The following is a 17,582-nucleotide window of genomic DNA, read 5'->3' as shown; positions in this document are numbered from 1 at the left end:
CCTAGGTGGGCAGGCAGAACTGGGGCTCATCCTACTGGCTTCTTGGCATCAGTCCAGGCCTCCAGCAGCATTCCTTCTGGGAAAGTCTCACTCCAGGGCAATTCTCTGTTAACTCCTGCAGAGCTGGGGCTTAGCACCTCCTACCCCCAGCCCCAGCCTAGAGGATGTTTCTGGAAGTCTGGTAGGAAGGTTCTGTTCTTCCCAGCGTACCCCAGCCTATCCAGTGTGGAGAAGCGCCATCAGGGGTCTGCAGAAGGATGGGGGCTCTAGGTTTGCCTTACAACACAGAAGCTGATGACTTGCTCCCTCCACTAGCCCTCACCCCTCCATCTCTACCCCCAATCAATGGTTAACTTGCTCCCGCTCAGAAGGGGCCCAGTCCAATCTGGGCAAGGCCCTTTGAGCAGCTTACGGAACTCTGCTGGGGTGGCAGGGCCTGCCCTGGGGTGCCCCTATGAGTGGCTGAGTGCTGCATAGGCAGCGGGCGGCAGGCAGTCCCGTGAGGCGCTCTGTGGGCGTCAAAGCTGTGCTGGATGAATAGCTGGCGTCCTCAGGGGCTGATTTCCATCAGGCCAGGGACTGCAGGCCCCCAAGGCAACAGAGGGCCTTGTACCAGGTGACCACAGAGCCCGCGTGTCACCAAAGGCCCCCAGGCCAGTCCCCTCAGCCTCCTGTCATTGGCCATGGGCTTGTGACTATGGGTGTCTAGCTCTTAGCAACCCTGGCTAGCTGAAGTTGGTAGATCCCATCACTTTTTTTCCTTAAGCAAATCAGATTTATGGTATCTTGGGGCAGCACACTATTTTAAAAGACTCTTACAATTGGGTTATTTTGTCAAACAAAGACTAGTCCTCTAATATCTGTTTTGCAAATTCAGATTTTCATGTGTCAAGCTTGCCTGCTACCTGCTGCAAGGGGCAAATGCCTGCTACCTGCTGCAAGTGTCTTCAGGGTCAAAACTGGGTCAGCAGGGACAACAGCCTCTGGCAAAGGGCCTCCTAGAGAGACGAGTGTTCAAGGCCTCTGCGCTGGTGGAGGTCAGCTCCTATCTTCCTTATGGTTTTATGACACGTTCTTTATGATGTGTCACTCCTTTTTCTTCACCTTCAAGGAAAGTTAAGCCTTGTGGATGCCGATCTGGAACACCTGTTAAAGAGGGAATATTTAACTGGCACTGATAGGAATCACTTTCACTTAGGGGTCCAGGAGACTGGTGTTACTGTTGGGCTAGGCTGGATCCTGTACTCCCTGCGCTCCTTGGCAGATGGGCCTGGGCCATGGCCACAGACCAGGCAGTGACTGGGGCACCCGCAGACCAAACAAGCACTATGTCTCCCCTTCTTTGCCCTCCCCATAACTCCTTCCAGAAACCCATTCTGGAACACTGAGTTCTGTGCAAGGCTGTGTTAAACCCAGGTGGGGCAAACTGCCAAAGCAAACCTCTCAGGCTGTCCCCTGTGTGTGCTCACTTCTCTAGGTGCCCTCAAAGTACTTATCTGCCCCCGCCCCCCACCCTGCCTAAGCCTCCCTTTCTAAGTGGGAGCTGCACAAGAGATCCCCCGGGGCTTCTCTTGCCACTGGAGCTCAGCAAGAGAGACAGGGCTGGCAGTGTCTGGTCGGCTCCCTGGACAAAAGTGTGGGAAATCTAGGCGCCTGTGCTCTGGGCAGGTGGGTGGGCCTGGGGAGGGGCGGGGGGGGGGCAGCTCTGAAGCAAAAGGCTGATGGAGCAGGCCCTCAAGTCATTTCAGCCCTACATGAGCACCCTGCTTTCATTTTCCCCAAATTTGATCCCACCTTCCCCCCAGAAAAGTCCATACTCATATTGGAAAACCTGTAATGCAGAAAAATAGAGTATTTCTTTCAAAAAGAAAAGTGGAGTTAAAACCATTCATTTCTAAAACTCGCTGATTAATTTGCCTGTGCTCAAGCCTACTGCCCTCTGGCTTTCCTTTCGGGGGCCCTCTTACTACACCTCACTTCCCTGTGACCTTCAGAGGCACTTTCAGAAGTCTTGAGAACCAGACTCTGCAGGCCCCGCGAGGCCTCCATTTCTCATCACCCCGCCAGCTTTCGTTGATCCCCTTTTCTCTAGTCTGTGACTTCTTGCTCCCAAATGACACTCCCAACTCTCAGGCCTGTCCAGGGAACTTCCTCTCCCAGAATGTCCATGAATGAGAAGGCCCCACTTTGCAAACTAGTAAGAGGTGAGGCCTCCCTAGTCCCAGCCAGGACACAGAGGGAGTCAGTGGAGAAGCCGAGTTCGGCCCTGGTACCCCTCTTCTGTTGAGTGTCGCAGTAGAGGGTCCAATCTGTGATAACCACCACTCACAGGTACCTTTTGGGCCCACCAGATGTCCTGAATTTGCAGCTCCCTTCCAAAGGCCTGTCCTTGAGGAAGCTGGGTGGGGGAGGGGCTGTCCTTCAGTAATTATCACTGGTAAATTTTCCTTTACAAAGCAGGTTGGCCTCTGGCCGGGTTCACTTCAGAGGTAAATGTTAGGACTAGAAAGGGTGGATGAAGACACTGAGCTCCAGAGAGGTAACTTGCCAGAGGCCACGAAGCTAGAACAGTCCCAGGGTTCCCCATTCCCTCTTAGACAAGACCCAGTAGCAACTTTTGCTCCTCCAGGTCACCGCTGGCCAGTCCACATTACGTTGAATGTCACGGATATTATTTAACTTTGTAATGAATTCCAAGCAAAATTCATGTGGCTTTGTGCCCCTGTGGCAGCAGCCAACAGCCCGCCTTCCCCCCCAGCCTAGGTGCAGGTGGAAGGCGGGTGCTGTGTGCTGGGGTGTCTGTTCCCCTTCCTGCAGCCCTGAGCTCCCTGTGAGCTTGCTCCCCCTACCCACTGCCTGGCTCGCGGGCTCCCTGTTGCTGTCAACTTGCCTGCCCGTGCCCAGACACCTCTGCCTTTTTGAAGGCGGCACATCATGTACCTGGGTCCGGGATCATTCAGTTGCACCTTCTGGCTTTCATGCCTGGGCTAGAAAAATAGCCTGTGACTAGGAATCCAGAGAGGACTGTTCCAGGGCAGCTCTCCCCTTCCCACCTCTGACCCCTTTCTCCCCCACCTCTTGCTCCCCCGCAGAAAGCCCACCTCGGCCCACGGAGCCAGCGCCATGACGGAAGTTGGCTGGTGGAAGCTAACCTTCCTCCGGAAAAAGAAATCCACCCCCAAGGTGCTGTATGAGAGCCCTGACACCTACGCCCAAACGGAGGGCAGCCCCGAGCCCCCTCGGCCGGACAGTGGGAGCCCCACCAGTGACTTCAGCACCCGCCTGGAGAAGATTGTGGACAAGAACACAAAGGGAAAGCACGTCAAAGTCTCCAATTCTGGCCGCTTCAAGGAGAAGAAAAAAGTCCGGGCCACTCTGGCAGAGAACCCCAACCTGTTTGATGACAGGGAGGGCAAAAGACAGTGAAGGGGGCCAAGCAGGACGCGAGCCCCTTCCCACTCCCTGCCGTCAGCTGGATCTGAGGCAGGCCGCTTGCCACGCTGGCCCCTGTGGCCACAGCTGAAGCTGCCGGGGCTTTGATGCCTGCTGGCAGGAAATGTCTGGTTTTAAGTTTGTATTTATGCAGCGCAGCTTTCTGGAAGGCCTGGGAGGACCAAGTCCTCCTACCTCCCCCACCACACACAAAGGCACTCCAGTTGGAGGATGAGAAGTCCCACCCCAGGACAACCTTCCTTGGAGCAGTGGCAGTGCCCACAGGGAGGTGGGCATGGCGAGAGTGGGCGAGGGAGCCGGACAGACCGCACCCCCTCCCAGGCAGGACCCCGGGTAAGGGTGACACTGAATTGCTGCTCCTGCTACTTTCTCTACCCCGTGACTGCTCTTGCACCAACTCTGAGAGCGGACTTTCCAGAAGCCATGAGAGGCGGGGTGGCTTCCTAGAGCCAGAGGTGGAGACGCTGCATTTGAGTTCACCTCCTCACACAAGTGGGAGACTTCCTGGAACTTTGCCTCCAGATGTGCAGGGGGGCGAGGGGGGAGGACGACGGGGCCTGACACTTGCCGGGAGATGCAGCAGAAGGCCAGGGTCGGGCCCCCACGGTCCCCACACTACTCTCAAGGGCAAGCTACACTGGCCCACAGGTCCAAACTGGAAGAGGGGTGGTGGGACTCTGGAAGGAGCTAGAAGCAGCCAGTTCTCTCCTCCCCTACTAGTATTTAAGACGATCAGCCCCAGGGATGAGTCCTGGAGCCTCGAATTTTGTTTAAAAAAAAATAATGGTAGGTTTCTCTTTTTGTAATAAACGACGCTTTCAAAGCAGAGAGCCTCTTTCTGCTCCTGTCTTGCTTTTATCGCGCTATTTCACGCCTTTGTTTCCCTTCATGTAAGTCACGTGGAGCGTTGTGCTCAAACTGTCCCTTTTAAAGGTCCCCGGGTATGAAAATCAGCACCAGTGCCATCCACCCCCATGGCATCCACAGCCTCTGGGAGGGGAGGGAGCCCAGAGAGAAGCTGCTTACCCTTTGGGTCAGAGAGGCCCTGGACAGCAGCACTGATCTTTGGTGACTGACCCCAAGACACAGTGGCTTGGTTTGAGACCAGGGCTCAAATCCTGGTTCCACTCTTTAGTAGTTGGCAATTTAGGGAACATTTAAAACCACCACCACTACTAAAACCTCCCCTGAATCTTGGTTTCCTCTTTGTAAAAGGGTTGTGATAGCACCTGGTACTGGTACCTATTTCACAGGGAGTGGCCTGCAGAGTGGCCCAGAGGGTGGATGTGGGTGTGGGTGGGGGGCGACTTTCTTTTATTAAAAAACTCCCCTGTGCTCCCTAGCTTCTGATCAAGGAAGAGGACAGAGCTAGTTTCCTCTGCGGTGAGGCCCAGCCCTTTCTTGGGCCCCAGGAAATGGCAAACAAAAAATGGGCCAATTCTCTGGGGCTTGTCCTGGGAACAGGGAGAGACCAAGGCTGTGACTAAACCATGTAGTTTGTGGCTCTTTGCAGCCTGCTGTGACACCCCACCCCAGGGAGCTGTTGCTCAGGAAATTTATTACCAAAACAAACAGACCATACAAGGGGGCCTTTGTTAGGTGGCCTCACCCCTGCTGGCTGGGGGAGCTCTCAGGTGAGGGCAGAAGACAGGGGGAGGAGGCTCAAGGCCCAAGGCCCCTTCCCCCACCCCACCCAACACCAGGAATTTTCTAGGGTCCCACCGGTTACCCAACCCCTAAAGCTGTCCTTGCAGGAGCCACTCCTCACCCCCCAGCCCTGCTCAAGCTAACAACTGCCATTCATAGAGCACTTACCAGGGGCAAGTGCTCCACAAGCTTCCACATCCACTTCAGTTCCGGCCAGGTGCTGGGGAGATCCCCACTTCCCAGGTGACTTAGCAGAGGCTTCGGCAATGGCCTGGTGGGGCAATGGCCTGGTGGGACACCTGCCGTGGTGCTGCAACTGAAGGCAAGGCTGGCGGAGCCCAGAACCCCGCATCACAGCCCCTTCCAGTCTGGGTTTTCATCTGCTGGGAGATGGGGAACTGAGACTCAGACAAGGGAAGGGCTGTAAGCACCCCCAGAAGAAGGGGGAGAGGACAATGCCTGCAGCTTGGGGCCTTGGGAGGTGAGCAGCGTTTGAGGGGCTACATAGACTCTGGAACCAAACAGGGTTTTGGTGTTCCTTGAGTTCCCAGACTGTAGGGCTCTCCATTTCAGCCTATCCTGGGGGTTCCGTGAGGCGACCATGGGGATGAGGCCGGTCCCCTGGCCACTAGCTCTCTGTTCTACCTAACAGAGAGCGCAGACGCCACCAGAGGGTCTGTGCCCCCTGTGCGCGACCCTGCACAACAGCCCGGGTGATGTTGCAGGAATCTCCCAGGGAAACTCCACACATACCCCTAACCTGGCGGAGGGAGGACTGTGGGGGGTGGGAACTAAAAGCCCAGGGAGCGCTGGCTGCCTGGGGCAGCAGAGGAGTCACCAGCAAGTTTTCAGAAGCCAGAGAAGGAGGGACCGAGAGTGCAAACATGTGCAGGAGCGGGAGAGGCTACGGGTTATCGACCACAGTTTCACTGGGACGCGACCCAAAGGGGGGAAGGGGAGGCAGGAGGGGCCGGACTGAACTGGCCTGCACTGCCCGGAAGGGGCCAACCCTGGGCAGCGGGCTCCCCCTGCCGGACGGACACCGACTTCCATGGCCAGAAGCCGGGAAGGAGGCGCTTGAATCCCCTAGCTCCCCTGGGGGTATTGGGGACACAAAACCCAACTAGGTTGAACATTAAAATCACACATGGCTGATAGCCTTTTATTACAGACTTGGCACAGTGATTGATGGCAGAAAGAACCAGCTGAGCCAGGGCTCAAAGCAGGGGTGAGGGGAGGGAGGGGGTCCACAGTCTCCAGTAAGGCAGGGGACACCTGCATTCTCTCCTGCGGGCAGCCACAGGGTTAACATTTCGCTTTCCTGAACTCAGGCTTTGGGGGGGGGGGTTCATCAACCCTTGGAGGAGCCTGTCAGTCTCAGAGCCACTGCAACAGAGCCCCACAGTGGAAGGAAGCGGGGTTTACAGAATAGTGAGTCAGATCAGGTCCTGGCTTGGTCACAGCAAACACTGGCCCAGCCTGGCCCCCTCTGCAGCCTGTAGCTGCCCACCCCAGCGGCCTCTGGTCCAGATTTGTGCTCAGGGGAGGCAAGCAGTTCAGCATAACCTCAGCTGAGGGTTGGCAGAGAACCCAGGTGTGGGGAGGGGAGTCGCAGAGGCTGAGAAGTGCATCTGGTCTCTGAGGTCTTGTCAGAAGCAGAACAGGGGTCAGTGGACCTGGGGCAGGCGGTGCTGACGCCCCTGGCTGTGGCGCATAGAGAGGCCAGCACTCAGCATTCACTGCACTGAACCCCCGGGTGCCTCTAAGAGCCCAGGCTGTCCTGAGAGGGGCAAAAGCATCTCTGAGGGAAGGGCCCAGGCGCCAGGGTTTTTAAAGCTCCCCAGGAAATGCCGGTGTAGTTGAAAAGGAGTGATCTGGAGTCATCAGCTGCAGAGGTGGGGAGTGGGGCAGGGCAGGGAATGAGAGCGTAGGCAGAGGCATCGTCGCTGTAACTTCATTTTACACTCAGAAAGTGATGTATGTGCATATACACATGTAACTGTCTTAAACAAATATGGGCAGTAGAGCTTGATTAAATCTTCTGGGCCTGGAGGTACCCACACAAAAACTCCTGGCTGGTTGAGATAAAATCTACATCTATGCATCTTCTACTGAGAGGTCCTTGGAGCTAAAGAGAATAAATGCAAGTTCCTTTCCACATTGTTAGGCTTCAGCTAATGGAAGGCAGCTATCAGTAGGATACGCGCTATTACAATATTTGATTAGTCAACGAGTTAGTTATAGCTCTTTCAGTTACATGCAACAGGATGTGATTCTGGCTAGTTTAGGTCAAAATGCATTTCATTTTAGAGAGAGAGGATGCTTTGAACCAGGGAGAGGACTTGCACAGCCCAGATGTGGGCGAGAAGGATGTTTAAGGAATTGTAAGAATGGCAGCCAGAGGCTATTGCTCCTTGTCCGTCATCAGTGAGTCATGAGTGATTGGCCACAATAACTCCAGGCTCTGGGTCTCTCCATCTCAAAAGTTCAAATTGTTGAGAATCAATCGGTTAGATGTGTTATGCTGGGATTGCTTGGCTGTGGCCAGCGCAGCCAGGTCACGTGGTAACCTGCTGCTGAGAACCCACCGGAGTCAACAGAAGAGACACTCACCGCAGCTGGACCCCTAGAGATGCTAGTCCAGTAAACCCTAGTCACTCACGCGAAAAAGTTACTGGGGATTATTTTCCATTTGTGGCTCTAACACTGTGACACCCCATTAGCCCACGTAATGGGGTACAGGAGCTCGGAATGAACCCCAAAGAGCCACATATATGGGGCCGGGTGGGAAAGGGTTGGGCTCAGAAGGGCCTGGGGCCAGATCCCACACCCTCTCTGAGCACCAGGCCCAGCTCCAGGCACAGCAGTTGGGAGTCAGGGCGCAAGTCTCTCATAGAGCCAGTCTTCCTCCCCGCGGCGGGTCATGGGCCCCACAGCAGAGTCTCCTGTGGGCAGGGCCCGGCGAAAGACAATCCGGTCATGCAGGCGGTTGGTTTGGCCTTGCCAGAACTCCATCACCTGTGGGTACAGGATGTAGCCACCCCTACAAGGGGAAATGGGTTTGGGTGCTCTGTGGTCATCGCCTACCACCACCATCCAGGTCCCCTGAAGGACGTTGCTGGAATACAGCTGACAGGATCACCAGAGAGAAGATGTAATTCCGCAGACGGGTGGGTGGCTTTGAGGGTCCCGTACCCCCTCTGGATGACCACCGGGTATCACTCACCAGTAAGTTGGCTTCGGCACCTCTTGTGTCTGGTAGAGCTGCTCCAGTTCCTCATTTTTCTTTCTCAGATACTGTCCGGGAAGGAGATGGAAGAAGCGCCAGATCCCATCAACCATTCATTTAACATCCCTTTACCGAGGATGCGCTCTGTGCCAGGCACTGGGGACAGAGGTGAGCGAGGCAGGCTGGCCTCTGTCCTCTGAGGGCTGACAAAGAAGGCCTGTTTCAGGCCCCTCTCCTGGGAAGAGGGGAGGTTGTTCCCAGGGAGACTGTCTTTCACAGGAGGCAGAGCGCCCTGGGGGATAGCCTCTGGGGATGACCCAAAGCCCTTCCCAACTGGAGGACCACAGAGCCGCACTTACCTCCCGGTCTGGGATCACAGAACTCTGCTGACTGACCACTGCCCCAATCTGGCTGCTCTTGGGGCGGGAGTGGAAGTAGCACTTGGCCTCCTCCTCAGGCAGCTTCTTCACGGAGCCCTCCACACGCACCTGTTCAGTGGTGGCCTTGGCGAGATGGCAGGCGATGCACCCGCCCTCCCGCCAGCACGGGCTCCTTCCTCTCTGTTATTATCCACACAGCCCAGTTCCTCCGGGTGCCAGCTAGACTAGCTAGCTACTGAGCACCATCTGAGAGGCAGGAAGTCTTCCCAGCTGGAAGCTTCCCTCAGGGGCCTCCCCACCTGGCTCACCCCTGGCTGTCCTGGGACTACTCACTCACCTGACGGTTCAGGGGCTCCCAGTAGAAGACAAGGGAAGCAAAGGGATTTGAATCCTGGAAGGGAAAACCCACAGGCAGCCTTGAGGACCCAGGGAGCTGCCCCAGTGAGATGTGCTCACTGACATCTCAAAGGCAGACCTAGGTCTGGAAATAGGCTCGAGAGGTTCGGTAATGTGTCCTGACTCACAGGGTTGAGCTGTGTGGGAGCCCTCAGGCAGGCAGACTCCAGAGGCTGCACAGCCTCACAGCCTCAGAACTGCATGCGTGCTGGCGTGGAGTCAGAGGCCTCTCATCTGGACTCACTAACTAAAGCATAGGAAGCATGACCCTGTGCTCCACACCAGGAGAGGGGCTGGTCCGAAAGCGGCGGCCCCTGCCCCCACAAAGCTTACTGTTCAGCAGAGGAGATTATATAAACAAAAAGAAATGCAGTTAGCAATGAAAAACCGCAGAAGGCAAGCTGCAGCTAACAGGGCAAGGGCCCAAAGCGGGGTGGAGGAGGCTTTCCTGAGGTAGTAACTTAGGGGCTGAGACCCAGAGAACAGCAGGCTAAATATGACAGGTGGGGTGCTCACAGAGCGCACCCTGTCCCACAAGGAGATTGGCAAGAGCACAGGCCTGCAGGCTGGACAGAGCCCTGGCACAGCTGGGGGGTGGGGTGGGGTTGGCATTAACAGGCAACTGTTGAGGCAAAAGTTGGGTCCTGAGGGCCCAGGAAGGATTTGTCGACCCTCACCAGCTCTCTTCCCTTTCGGCTCTCGAAGTTAGTGAAGAAGCGGAAGCCATCCTTGCCAAAGCCCTTCAGCAGCAGCATGCGGGCGGAGGGCTTCCCATCTCTGGGCAAAGAGCAGAGTGCCATGGTCAGAGCCGTGCCCTCACCGCCACCCCTCCCAACAAGATGGCTGAGCACCTGTTCAGCTGCCCACTTATCCAATTTAGTACAGTCTGGGCTCCTACAGATATGTCCTGGAGGAGCAAGTATGATCACTGCCTGGGGCCTGATAAGACTGAACTGTGTGCCCCTATAAGCCCATTAAGACTAAATTGTGTCCCCCTAGTAGTCTGTGTTAAAGTCTCAATCCCGGCCCTCCCTGGTGGTGCAGCGGGTTAAAGCACAGCACTGAGAAGCTAAAGCCACTTCCGTATGAGTTCGATCCCACCTGCCCCGGAGGTGACCACATGGTGTGGCAGACCTCTCCTGACCCGCCTGCTGCTCCCCTCAGCAGTGTACTTCGTCCATCTGCCTGTTCTGCTCCCCACTCTGTTTCTGATGAAGCCTCTCGCCACCCCTGAGCCTCTGGCCTGTACCCCAGTTCTGTATGCACAAATAAATAAATCTTTAAAAAAAAAAGTCTCAATCCCTAATGTTACCACATTTGGAGACAGGGCCTTTGGTGGGGGGTGGTCATTAAGGCTAACTGAGATCACAGGGTGACTCTAATCCAATAGGACTGGTGTCCTTACAATAAGGGTGCCCAGAGGGCTCTCCTGCCTGCACTCACAAAGGGAAGCATGAAGACATGGAGTGAAGGTTGCCGCTGCCAGCCAGCGAGAGCCCTCACTAGAAGCCAGCTCTGACAGCACCTTAATCATGGACTTCTGCCTCCAGAAAATAAAATCCTGTTGTGTAAGTCACCCAGTCTTTGGTATTTTGTTGTGGCAGCTCTAGCAAACAAACAAGACCTGAAAGTATGATAATGCGATTGGTCAGTGCTGAGGGACAGAGAAGGTGTAGCTACATCAGGTTCTCTGCCCAGAGCTCTGGGGGGTACCTGGCAGAGTACTAGAGAGAGCCCTGCCTTACACTCGAGTGAGGAATTGGGCAGACACAAGCTAAAAGAGAGGCTAGCGCTTCTGTTCTACTGATGGCAGATGACTGGCTGTCAAGTGAATGACATAGTCAAGCACTGTGCAGGTTTCAGGAAAGGGAGAGAGAGCATGTGGAGAGGTTCTAGCCAGAGCTCTTAGGAGACAGAAGGAATTGAGATAAGGAAGGCAAGGGTAAGAGTGGCCAGAGATAAAGGAGACACAGCATTTTAAGAATTGGATTAAAACTGGAATTCCCGAAGTGAAACTGAGTGAAGTCTGCTGCAAGGTTTACAGGTAAAGACCAGAAGCACCAGGGAGGATAAGTAACTTGTTTGGGCTACACACAAGTTAATAACAGAGCCAGAGGGTCTCCCTGGTGGCACAACAGGTTAACAGCTCAGCGCTGCAAGCGAGCCACAGCATGGCTCAGCAGACCTCTCCTGACCCACCCACAGCTCCCCTTGTCAGTCAGCCTATCCTGCTCCCCACTCTGTCTCTGGTGAATCCTCTCACTGCCCCTGCACCTCTGGGCCTATACCCCAGTTCTGCATGCATAAATAAATAAATCTTAAAAAACAATAATAGAGCCAGAACCAAAAAGCTGACATTCACCAAACTGAGGTTCTAAGTTTCCTACTTCACCTACACCCATCCACAGAAGGGTCCTGTCTATGCTCACCTGGTGCAGGTCGCCAGACACATGGCATTGGCTTCCCCTATGTCAGGACACTGAACAGCCTCCTCAAACCATGCGGCGAACTGCTTCATGGGGTCCAGGGAAGCCAGATGAGCCTCCTCAAATGCCTAGTAAGAGTATTACTTCACTTAATGAACACAGAGAGTGCTTACCGTGTACCTGGCACTGTCCTTAACACTTTTCAAATATTAACTCATCAGTTCTCATAATAACAATCTCATAACAAAAACAGTACCAAGAAGTGGGTTCTCTTTGTCTCACTTTACAGGTGAGGAAACAGGCATAAAAGGGGAGTAACTTGCCAGGTCGCTCGACAAGTGACAAATGAACAGACTTTCATGCTATGGGTGTCAAACCCATCACCCACTAAGCCTAAAAGAAAACAGCTACCTGGGCTTCACCCCATCAATGCTCTTTAGTAGGTCCGAGGTTTCATGAAAACTGCATTTTAAACAAGCATCTCCAGAAATGCTTCCCATGCAACCAGATTTAGTAACTGAGGCTCTGAACCCCAGTTCCAAAGCAGCTTTCTTGGTTCCTCTCCTGAGGAGGGAAAGGTAAAAGAACTTCTCCAAGTGGTTAGCGGAGGGAACCAGGGCAGTGGGAGCGAGAAGCCTTCTCCTCTCCTCCATGAGTTACTTTCCCTTCCCTGTGTTTTACTCGTCAAAGGCTCATTATCTCTCCCCTAAGCACTTTACAAATATCAAATCCATACTCCCTCTGGGAGGTAGGAACGATCACTGCACGGGCGCGGGAGCCGAGGTCCAGAGAGGTTAAGTACAGGGTCCAAGGTGATGCACCCGCGAGGGGCTGAATTCCAAGCCAGGTCGTCTCCAGCGCACCGCTCTGACCCAGGACTCCCAGCTGCCTCTCCGACCCATCCTCGCCCTCGCTCTCCGCGAAGCCCTGCCCCGGTGGTTGTTTACCCACCCCTTCTTCCACGACAGTGACAGCAAATTCTCTCGCCCCCCGGGCGGCCGCCGAAGCCCTGACCGGCTTCTCCGCGCCTCCCCACCCGCCCCCCCCCGGGGTGACTCGGGGCCCCAGTTCCCTCGCTCCAGCAATAGATCCGTTACCTCCCGGTCCCCCCGGTAGCTCTTGCGCATCGGTCCCAGGTCCATGACGGCGCCGAGGCTGCACAGGTGGCGGAGGTAACGAGGCCACCCGACAGGTCTCCAGGACGTCACGGTGACGCCCCGCAGCCCGAACGTCATGGGGCCTCCGGCCACGTGACCTAGCGTCGCCCGGCGCTGGGTTCCGTTGGATTCGGAACCAATGTCCCCGCCTGCGAGTCTACCCAGGAAGGGTTTGCTCGTCGCCTAGCCCAGGTAACAGGCTTAAATCCACGCAGCCAATGGGAGCCCAAGGGCGGAGGAGGGAGACAGGAGCGAAGAAGCCACTGGCCAAGGGCTCAGGGAGTGGAGCCAATCAGAATGAGAACAGAAGAACCCATTAGCCAATGGCGACGCTTCGGGGGCGGGAACAAGGAGACAGGGCGCTGCTGTCACCGCCGTTAACACGCACGTGGAGGTTTGTTAAAGGTATAGTGACTGCAGCAACCCAGGTGCGGGCGGGGCGCCAGCCGCCGGGGCGTGAGGAGAGTGGTCAGTATTAAGTGACGGCTCCAGTGGGCCCCTGAAGGCGAGCCTAGTGCAGGAGGGCCCCCCAGGTGGCAAATGGAAAATAGAATGAGGGCTAGGCTCTGAGGCAAGGTGTTGGGGGGACACAGAGAAAGGGGCCATCTGATTGGGGAAGAAGTTGGGGCTCCAGGGTGGGAGAGGCTGGAGAGACTTGTGGAACACAAGGGGGTAGGTGTCTAGAGTGGAGGGGCGGGGAGGGAAGGGACGCCAGGGTCTAAGGTGCAGTGAGATCCGGAGGAGACTGTGAGGTGAGGAGGAAGAGGGATGATTGGGTAGTGGGAAGAAGGAAATTTGGGATCAAGACAGCAGACTAAAGCCATCCTACGCTTCCAGCTCTGGCCCCACCTCCAGCCTCCTTTCCCTCACCAGGCTCGGAGCAAGCTGCTCTCTTTGCTGATGGGGCAGCGTTCACTTCAAGCCTTGTTCTGTAAATGGAAAGGTGCTCACTGTCCAACGTCTCCGGGCCGCCCCCATCTTTGCCAAGTGTCCCCCCCCTTTTGACCTTTCTAGGTAGTCAGAATCCAGTTCCCCATCCACCCCAGCCATAGCCGGAGCCACAGTGGAGCAGGGAGCTGTGCAAGGCCACTCTTGGCAGGGAATGCAGAACTGGGAAGGGGGCAACTGCCAGTGTCCACTCCGGCTTTGACCTGGCTGAGGCAGCCTCGGGTCAAGGCTTCTCTGCGATCCTGGTTTCCACCACCAACAGCCAGGGATGCTGCAAGAGCCGTCTAGGCAGGGATCACAGGACGTGCCAGGTAAGAGGAACCCTGACCAGGTGCCTGTGTTACAGCCAAGCTTCATAAAGCTCTGTCGTAGATACCTGTCATCACTTACTACGTGCTCACAGCTTGAACCATATAAACCTGAAAGACAAATTTGCTCCAAAGAATGATGGCTTAATGGTGCTGATCTACAAATTCTCCACTCATTGGAGATTTTTTGTGCTGCCTTTGTTTTTCCTTCGTCAAAATGATTGAGGGAGAGTTGACTGTACATTCTTATTGATGGGAGAATCGCTTGGACTTTGTTATTGATGTCTTTCCACATAACGGGCATGGCTGCCGGCCCTCCTCCCAGTTCCCTGCACTTGAACGTGTATAAGCAGTAATTAGCGCCCTTCAGTTCAGATGTTTTTGTTCGCGGGGCACACTCAGCACTTAATGGGCTATGCGCCCCTGGAGCCAGGATTCTGGGGCACCAAGACTAAAGCACTGGAATGATTTGCTTCAAAGTCAAGAGGTCGAAGTAGTGGGGTAGGGCCCTCCCTGGTGGTGCATGGGGTTAAAACGCAACACTATGACCCTGTCCACAGCCACAGCAGCAGGAGTTGGATCCCGGCCAGGGAGCTGGCCAACATGGCACAGCAGACCTCTCCTGTCTCGCTCGCTGCTCCCCTCAGCAGTGTATTTCAGTCAATCTGCCTGTCCTGCTCCCCACTGTGTCTCTGGTGAATCCTCTCACCCCCCATATCTCTGGCCTGTATCCCAGTTCTTGTATGCATAAACAAATCTTTACTAAAAAATAGTGGCATAACTATGTTTTCACTCAGTACACTGTTGGTAAAGACTTTCTTTGGATCTGTGAATGAGCTTGAAAAATACTGAGATGAAGATGACAGGGTTCCTGGCCACAGCGACTTGTAGTCTCTGGGGAGAGGCACATCAGTGAGTTGAAGGGGTACCATACTTTAATCGAGGTTTCTTTGAGTGAAAGGAGAACAATAAAGGAGGTCGTGGTCTCCAGGGGTCAGGTGAGCAGGAGGGTGTTCATAAAGGGAGCAGACCTTTGATTTGCCTTTGTTGGCATTTGCCAGATGGAGAGTTGATGGGGCTTGGCAGAAAGGGGGTCCAGTGTGAAGAAGGAGCCCTGGTGAGACTCGGGACATGGGAGTGCCGGCACGAAATCAGGCTGGACCAGCAGGCCGAGCCTCGGGGTGCCAGGCAGGTGGCCAGGGCCAGGCTACTCCACCACAGCAGCAATTTTTTAATTCCGTCTTGTTGTTGAACCAGAGTATCCAATCCCTGTTTTGTAAAGGCCAGATGGGGAGAAAAAGTCCTAGACTCTGATAGCCTCTCGCCCAGTTGGTGCCAAGGGAGGAAGATACGAAGCGCCTTTTTGTATCCTCCCCTTTGTCCTGAAGACCTGCATAGGCTCATGTTGTGCTTTTCTGCCTCGTGTTTGGTGTCCGGCTCACCGAGCAGCCTTGAAGTGCAAGAGAAAGGGGGGAGCGTGCCCGCCCGGGTTTATTCTGCATGGGAGAAATGAATTCTTTGTTACTGCTTTTCCTGAAACTCTTTGCCACTCTCCCCTACTCAGCTTGGTGAAACGATCCATCTCTTCTCGAGAAAGACTTGCATGGAGACAGGAGACATCTAATAACAAAACGGGGGCTTTTGGGTTCGGAAGCCCTGACTTGCCTGAATCCTCTTGATGCCTCTGCGTCTGTGTTCTTGAATCACCCTTTACTCTAATTGTTTGGTTGAATGACATATTTCAGTTCTGTCTTAACAATTGCACCCTGGAAGCAGCTTGGGTGGCCAATGTTGGGAGATGCAGGGGAAGCCAGGAATCTGAGCATGGGGGTGGTTGAGAGGTGGGCTCCCCTTCAGCAGCATGACTGACTGGGCACCCAGATTTTAGTGGTGCTGGTTACTGACGTGGGGCATATTGCAGGAGGTACACGGGAGGACCAAGTCCCGGTGAGACCTGTAGTGTGTGTGGTGTCATGGCACACCCACCTTTAGTGGAGCCAGTTAAGGTGAGACATCAGGGCTGATGATGGGGCTCAGATGACTCTTGACCCTCTGGGTGGTAGAGGGTGGCAGGAAGCTGAGAGTGTCTGAGAAGCAAGAGCCTGGGAGAGGGGGACTCACCTGGTGAAAGAGCCCCAGCTTTCCAGAAGCCCCGAGGCAGGCCAGTAGGGGTGAGTGGGGCCCCAAGCAAAGGAATTCTTGGGCCTAGCCTTGGGGTAGAGGCTCACATTGGCAGGAAACTTGTGCTCTGCCAACCGGCACCCGAGGGTATGGTTATCAGGGCCCCACAGGGAGGGTGCAGAGGAAGCAACTCTTATCCAAGTGTCCCGCTTGCGATTATGTGGCTAACCCCTCACAGGCCTTGCATGTCCACTCAAATGTTGAAGCCAGTGAGGTCATCTTGCTTGTTTGCTTCATTTTTCACTCTTCTTATGTCATGTTAACTACTTGGTTGCCATTATTGTGTAATGGTTATGTAAGAGGTCAGCATTAGGAAAAGCCAGATGGAGGGTGTGGTAAATTTTTGTACTCTATTTGTAAGGTTTCTGTAAATCTAAAATTGCTTCAAAATTAAAAGAAATTTTAAGGCAAGAGAGGGAGCAGAAGAGTATGTGTTGGTCCCTCTCAGGCCCAAGTGAATGTCCACTCCAAGCCCATGTCCCCACCTTCATCTGGGGAGCCCTCGGTACTACGCCCCATCTCCAGCAGTCCACTAGGTTTGGGCTGCCGCCTTGGTGTGGGCGGGTGGCCCTGGTGTGCTGTCTGAACCATGGGACACGCTGCTGATGGGCTCTGATGTAGGTACTATGGTGGTGGGGCCTCAAAAAGCTGGTGGTGTCAGATCCAGACCCACCCGAGGCTTTTGGGGCTAGAGAATGGGGACAAGGTCAATGCATTCCTGTGCCTGCTCAACAGCAAGTGCACCCTTCTGTGTGCTGAATTCCAGGAGAGACAGGAGACAGGCACTGTCAGCCTCTGGGGGTCGGGGTGAGGCAGGTAGGCAGATTCGTGACTGGGCCTCCCCTTCCAATCCACCAGGAGAGCAGCAGTCCTGAAGTGGACAGAGCTGATCCCTCACTCCAGGCCTGTGTCACCAGTACCTGCCAGAGGAACCGCCACCAGGTCACCTGGCAGCCCCAGCAATGCTGTGGGAGCTGCTCTACCTCTCCAGGGAGTCTGGGGACTGGCCTTCACATCCTTGCTGACACCACCTTCATCGTCTGTCCATCAAGGTGGCCAGTGCCATCAAAGGTACCAGGCAGAACGTGGAGGCATGCATCTGGGCGGGGGGTGGCTGCAAACCTGGTTCACCTGTAGCCTGCAAAGGAACAGCACCAGGAAGAGAACTTGAGCCTGGGACAGACTCCCTTCGCCAGAGGCTGCCCCACCAGCTTTGGCTGGTGCCCACTCCATTTTGATGATCTCTTGGCAACGGGTTAAACCCTGTTTTGCCATTGTGATGTATATTGGGGGAAGGAAGTTTGTAGGTAGGGGGCTCTCCTGGTGGGGTATGTTACCGGCGAGGGAAGGCTGACAGTTACTGGCCCTGATGTACTTTTTTTTTTTTTTTAAAGATTGATTTATTTATTTCTGCATACAGAACTAGGGTACAGGCCAGAGGTGCAGGGGGTGACAGG

General features: G+C 54.8%; 2 protein-coding genes across 2 annotated transcripts in view; one reads left to right on the top strand and one right to left on the bottom strand.

Moving 5' to 3' along the window:
• The window catches only part of PRR15L (proline rich 15-like), a 4,591-nt gene extending 501 nt beyond the window's left edge, over positions 1-4,090 (top strand). The window contains exon 2 of the mRNA XM_012726149.1: positions 3,093-4,090. Coding sequence (XP_012581603.1) covers positions 3,124-3,426 — 303 coding nt within the window. The 5' untranslated portion in view covers positions 3,093-3,123 and the 3' untranslated portion in view covers positions 3,427-4,090. The remainder of the gene's footprint in view (positions 1-3,092) is intronic.
• Positions 4,091-6,241: 2,151 nt separating this feature from the next.
• Positions 6,242-12,876, bottom strand: PNPO (pyridoxamine 5'-phosphate oxidase). The gene is made up of 7 exons (XM_004684283.2): positions 12,629-12,876; positions 11,535-11,659; positions 9,783-9,882; positions 9,047-9,100; positions 8,689-8,817; positions 8,327-8,397; positions 6,242-8,143 (listed from the first exon to the last, which is right to left on the bottom strand). The coding sequence occupies exons 1-7, from the start codon at positions 12,764-12,766 to the stop codon at positions 7,975-7,977; spliced, it is 786 nt and encodes a 261-aa protein (XP_004684340.1). The 5' UTR covers positions 12,767-12,876; the 3' UTR covers positions 6,242-7,974.
• Positions 12,877-17,582: the final 4,706 nt, after the last annotated feature.

This window comes from Condylura cristata, unplaced genomic scaffold (assembly GCF_000260355.1).
Source record: "Condylura cristata isolate star-nosed mole 26May11 unplaced genomic scaffold, ConCri1.0 scaffold00017, whole genome shotgun sequence".
Taxonomy (NCBI): Eukaryota; Metazoa; Chordata; class Mammalia; order Eulipotyphla; family Talpidae; genus Condylura; species Condylura cristata.
This window is presented reverse-complemented; position numbering and strand designations above follow the sequence as displayed.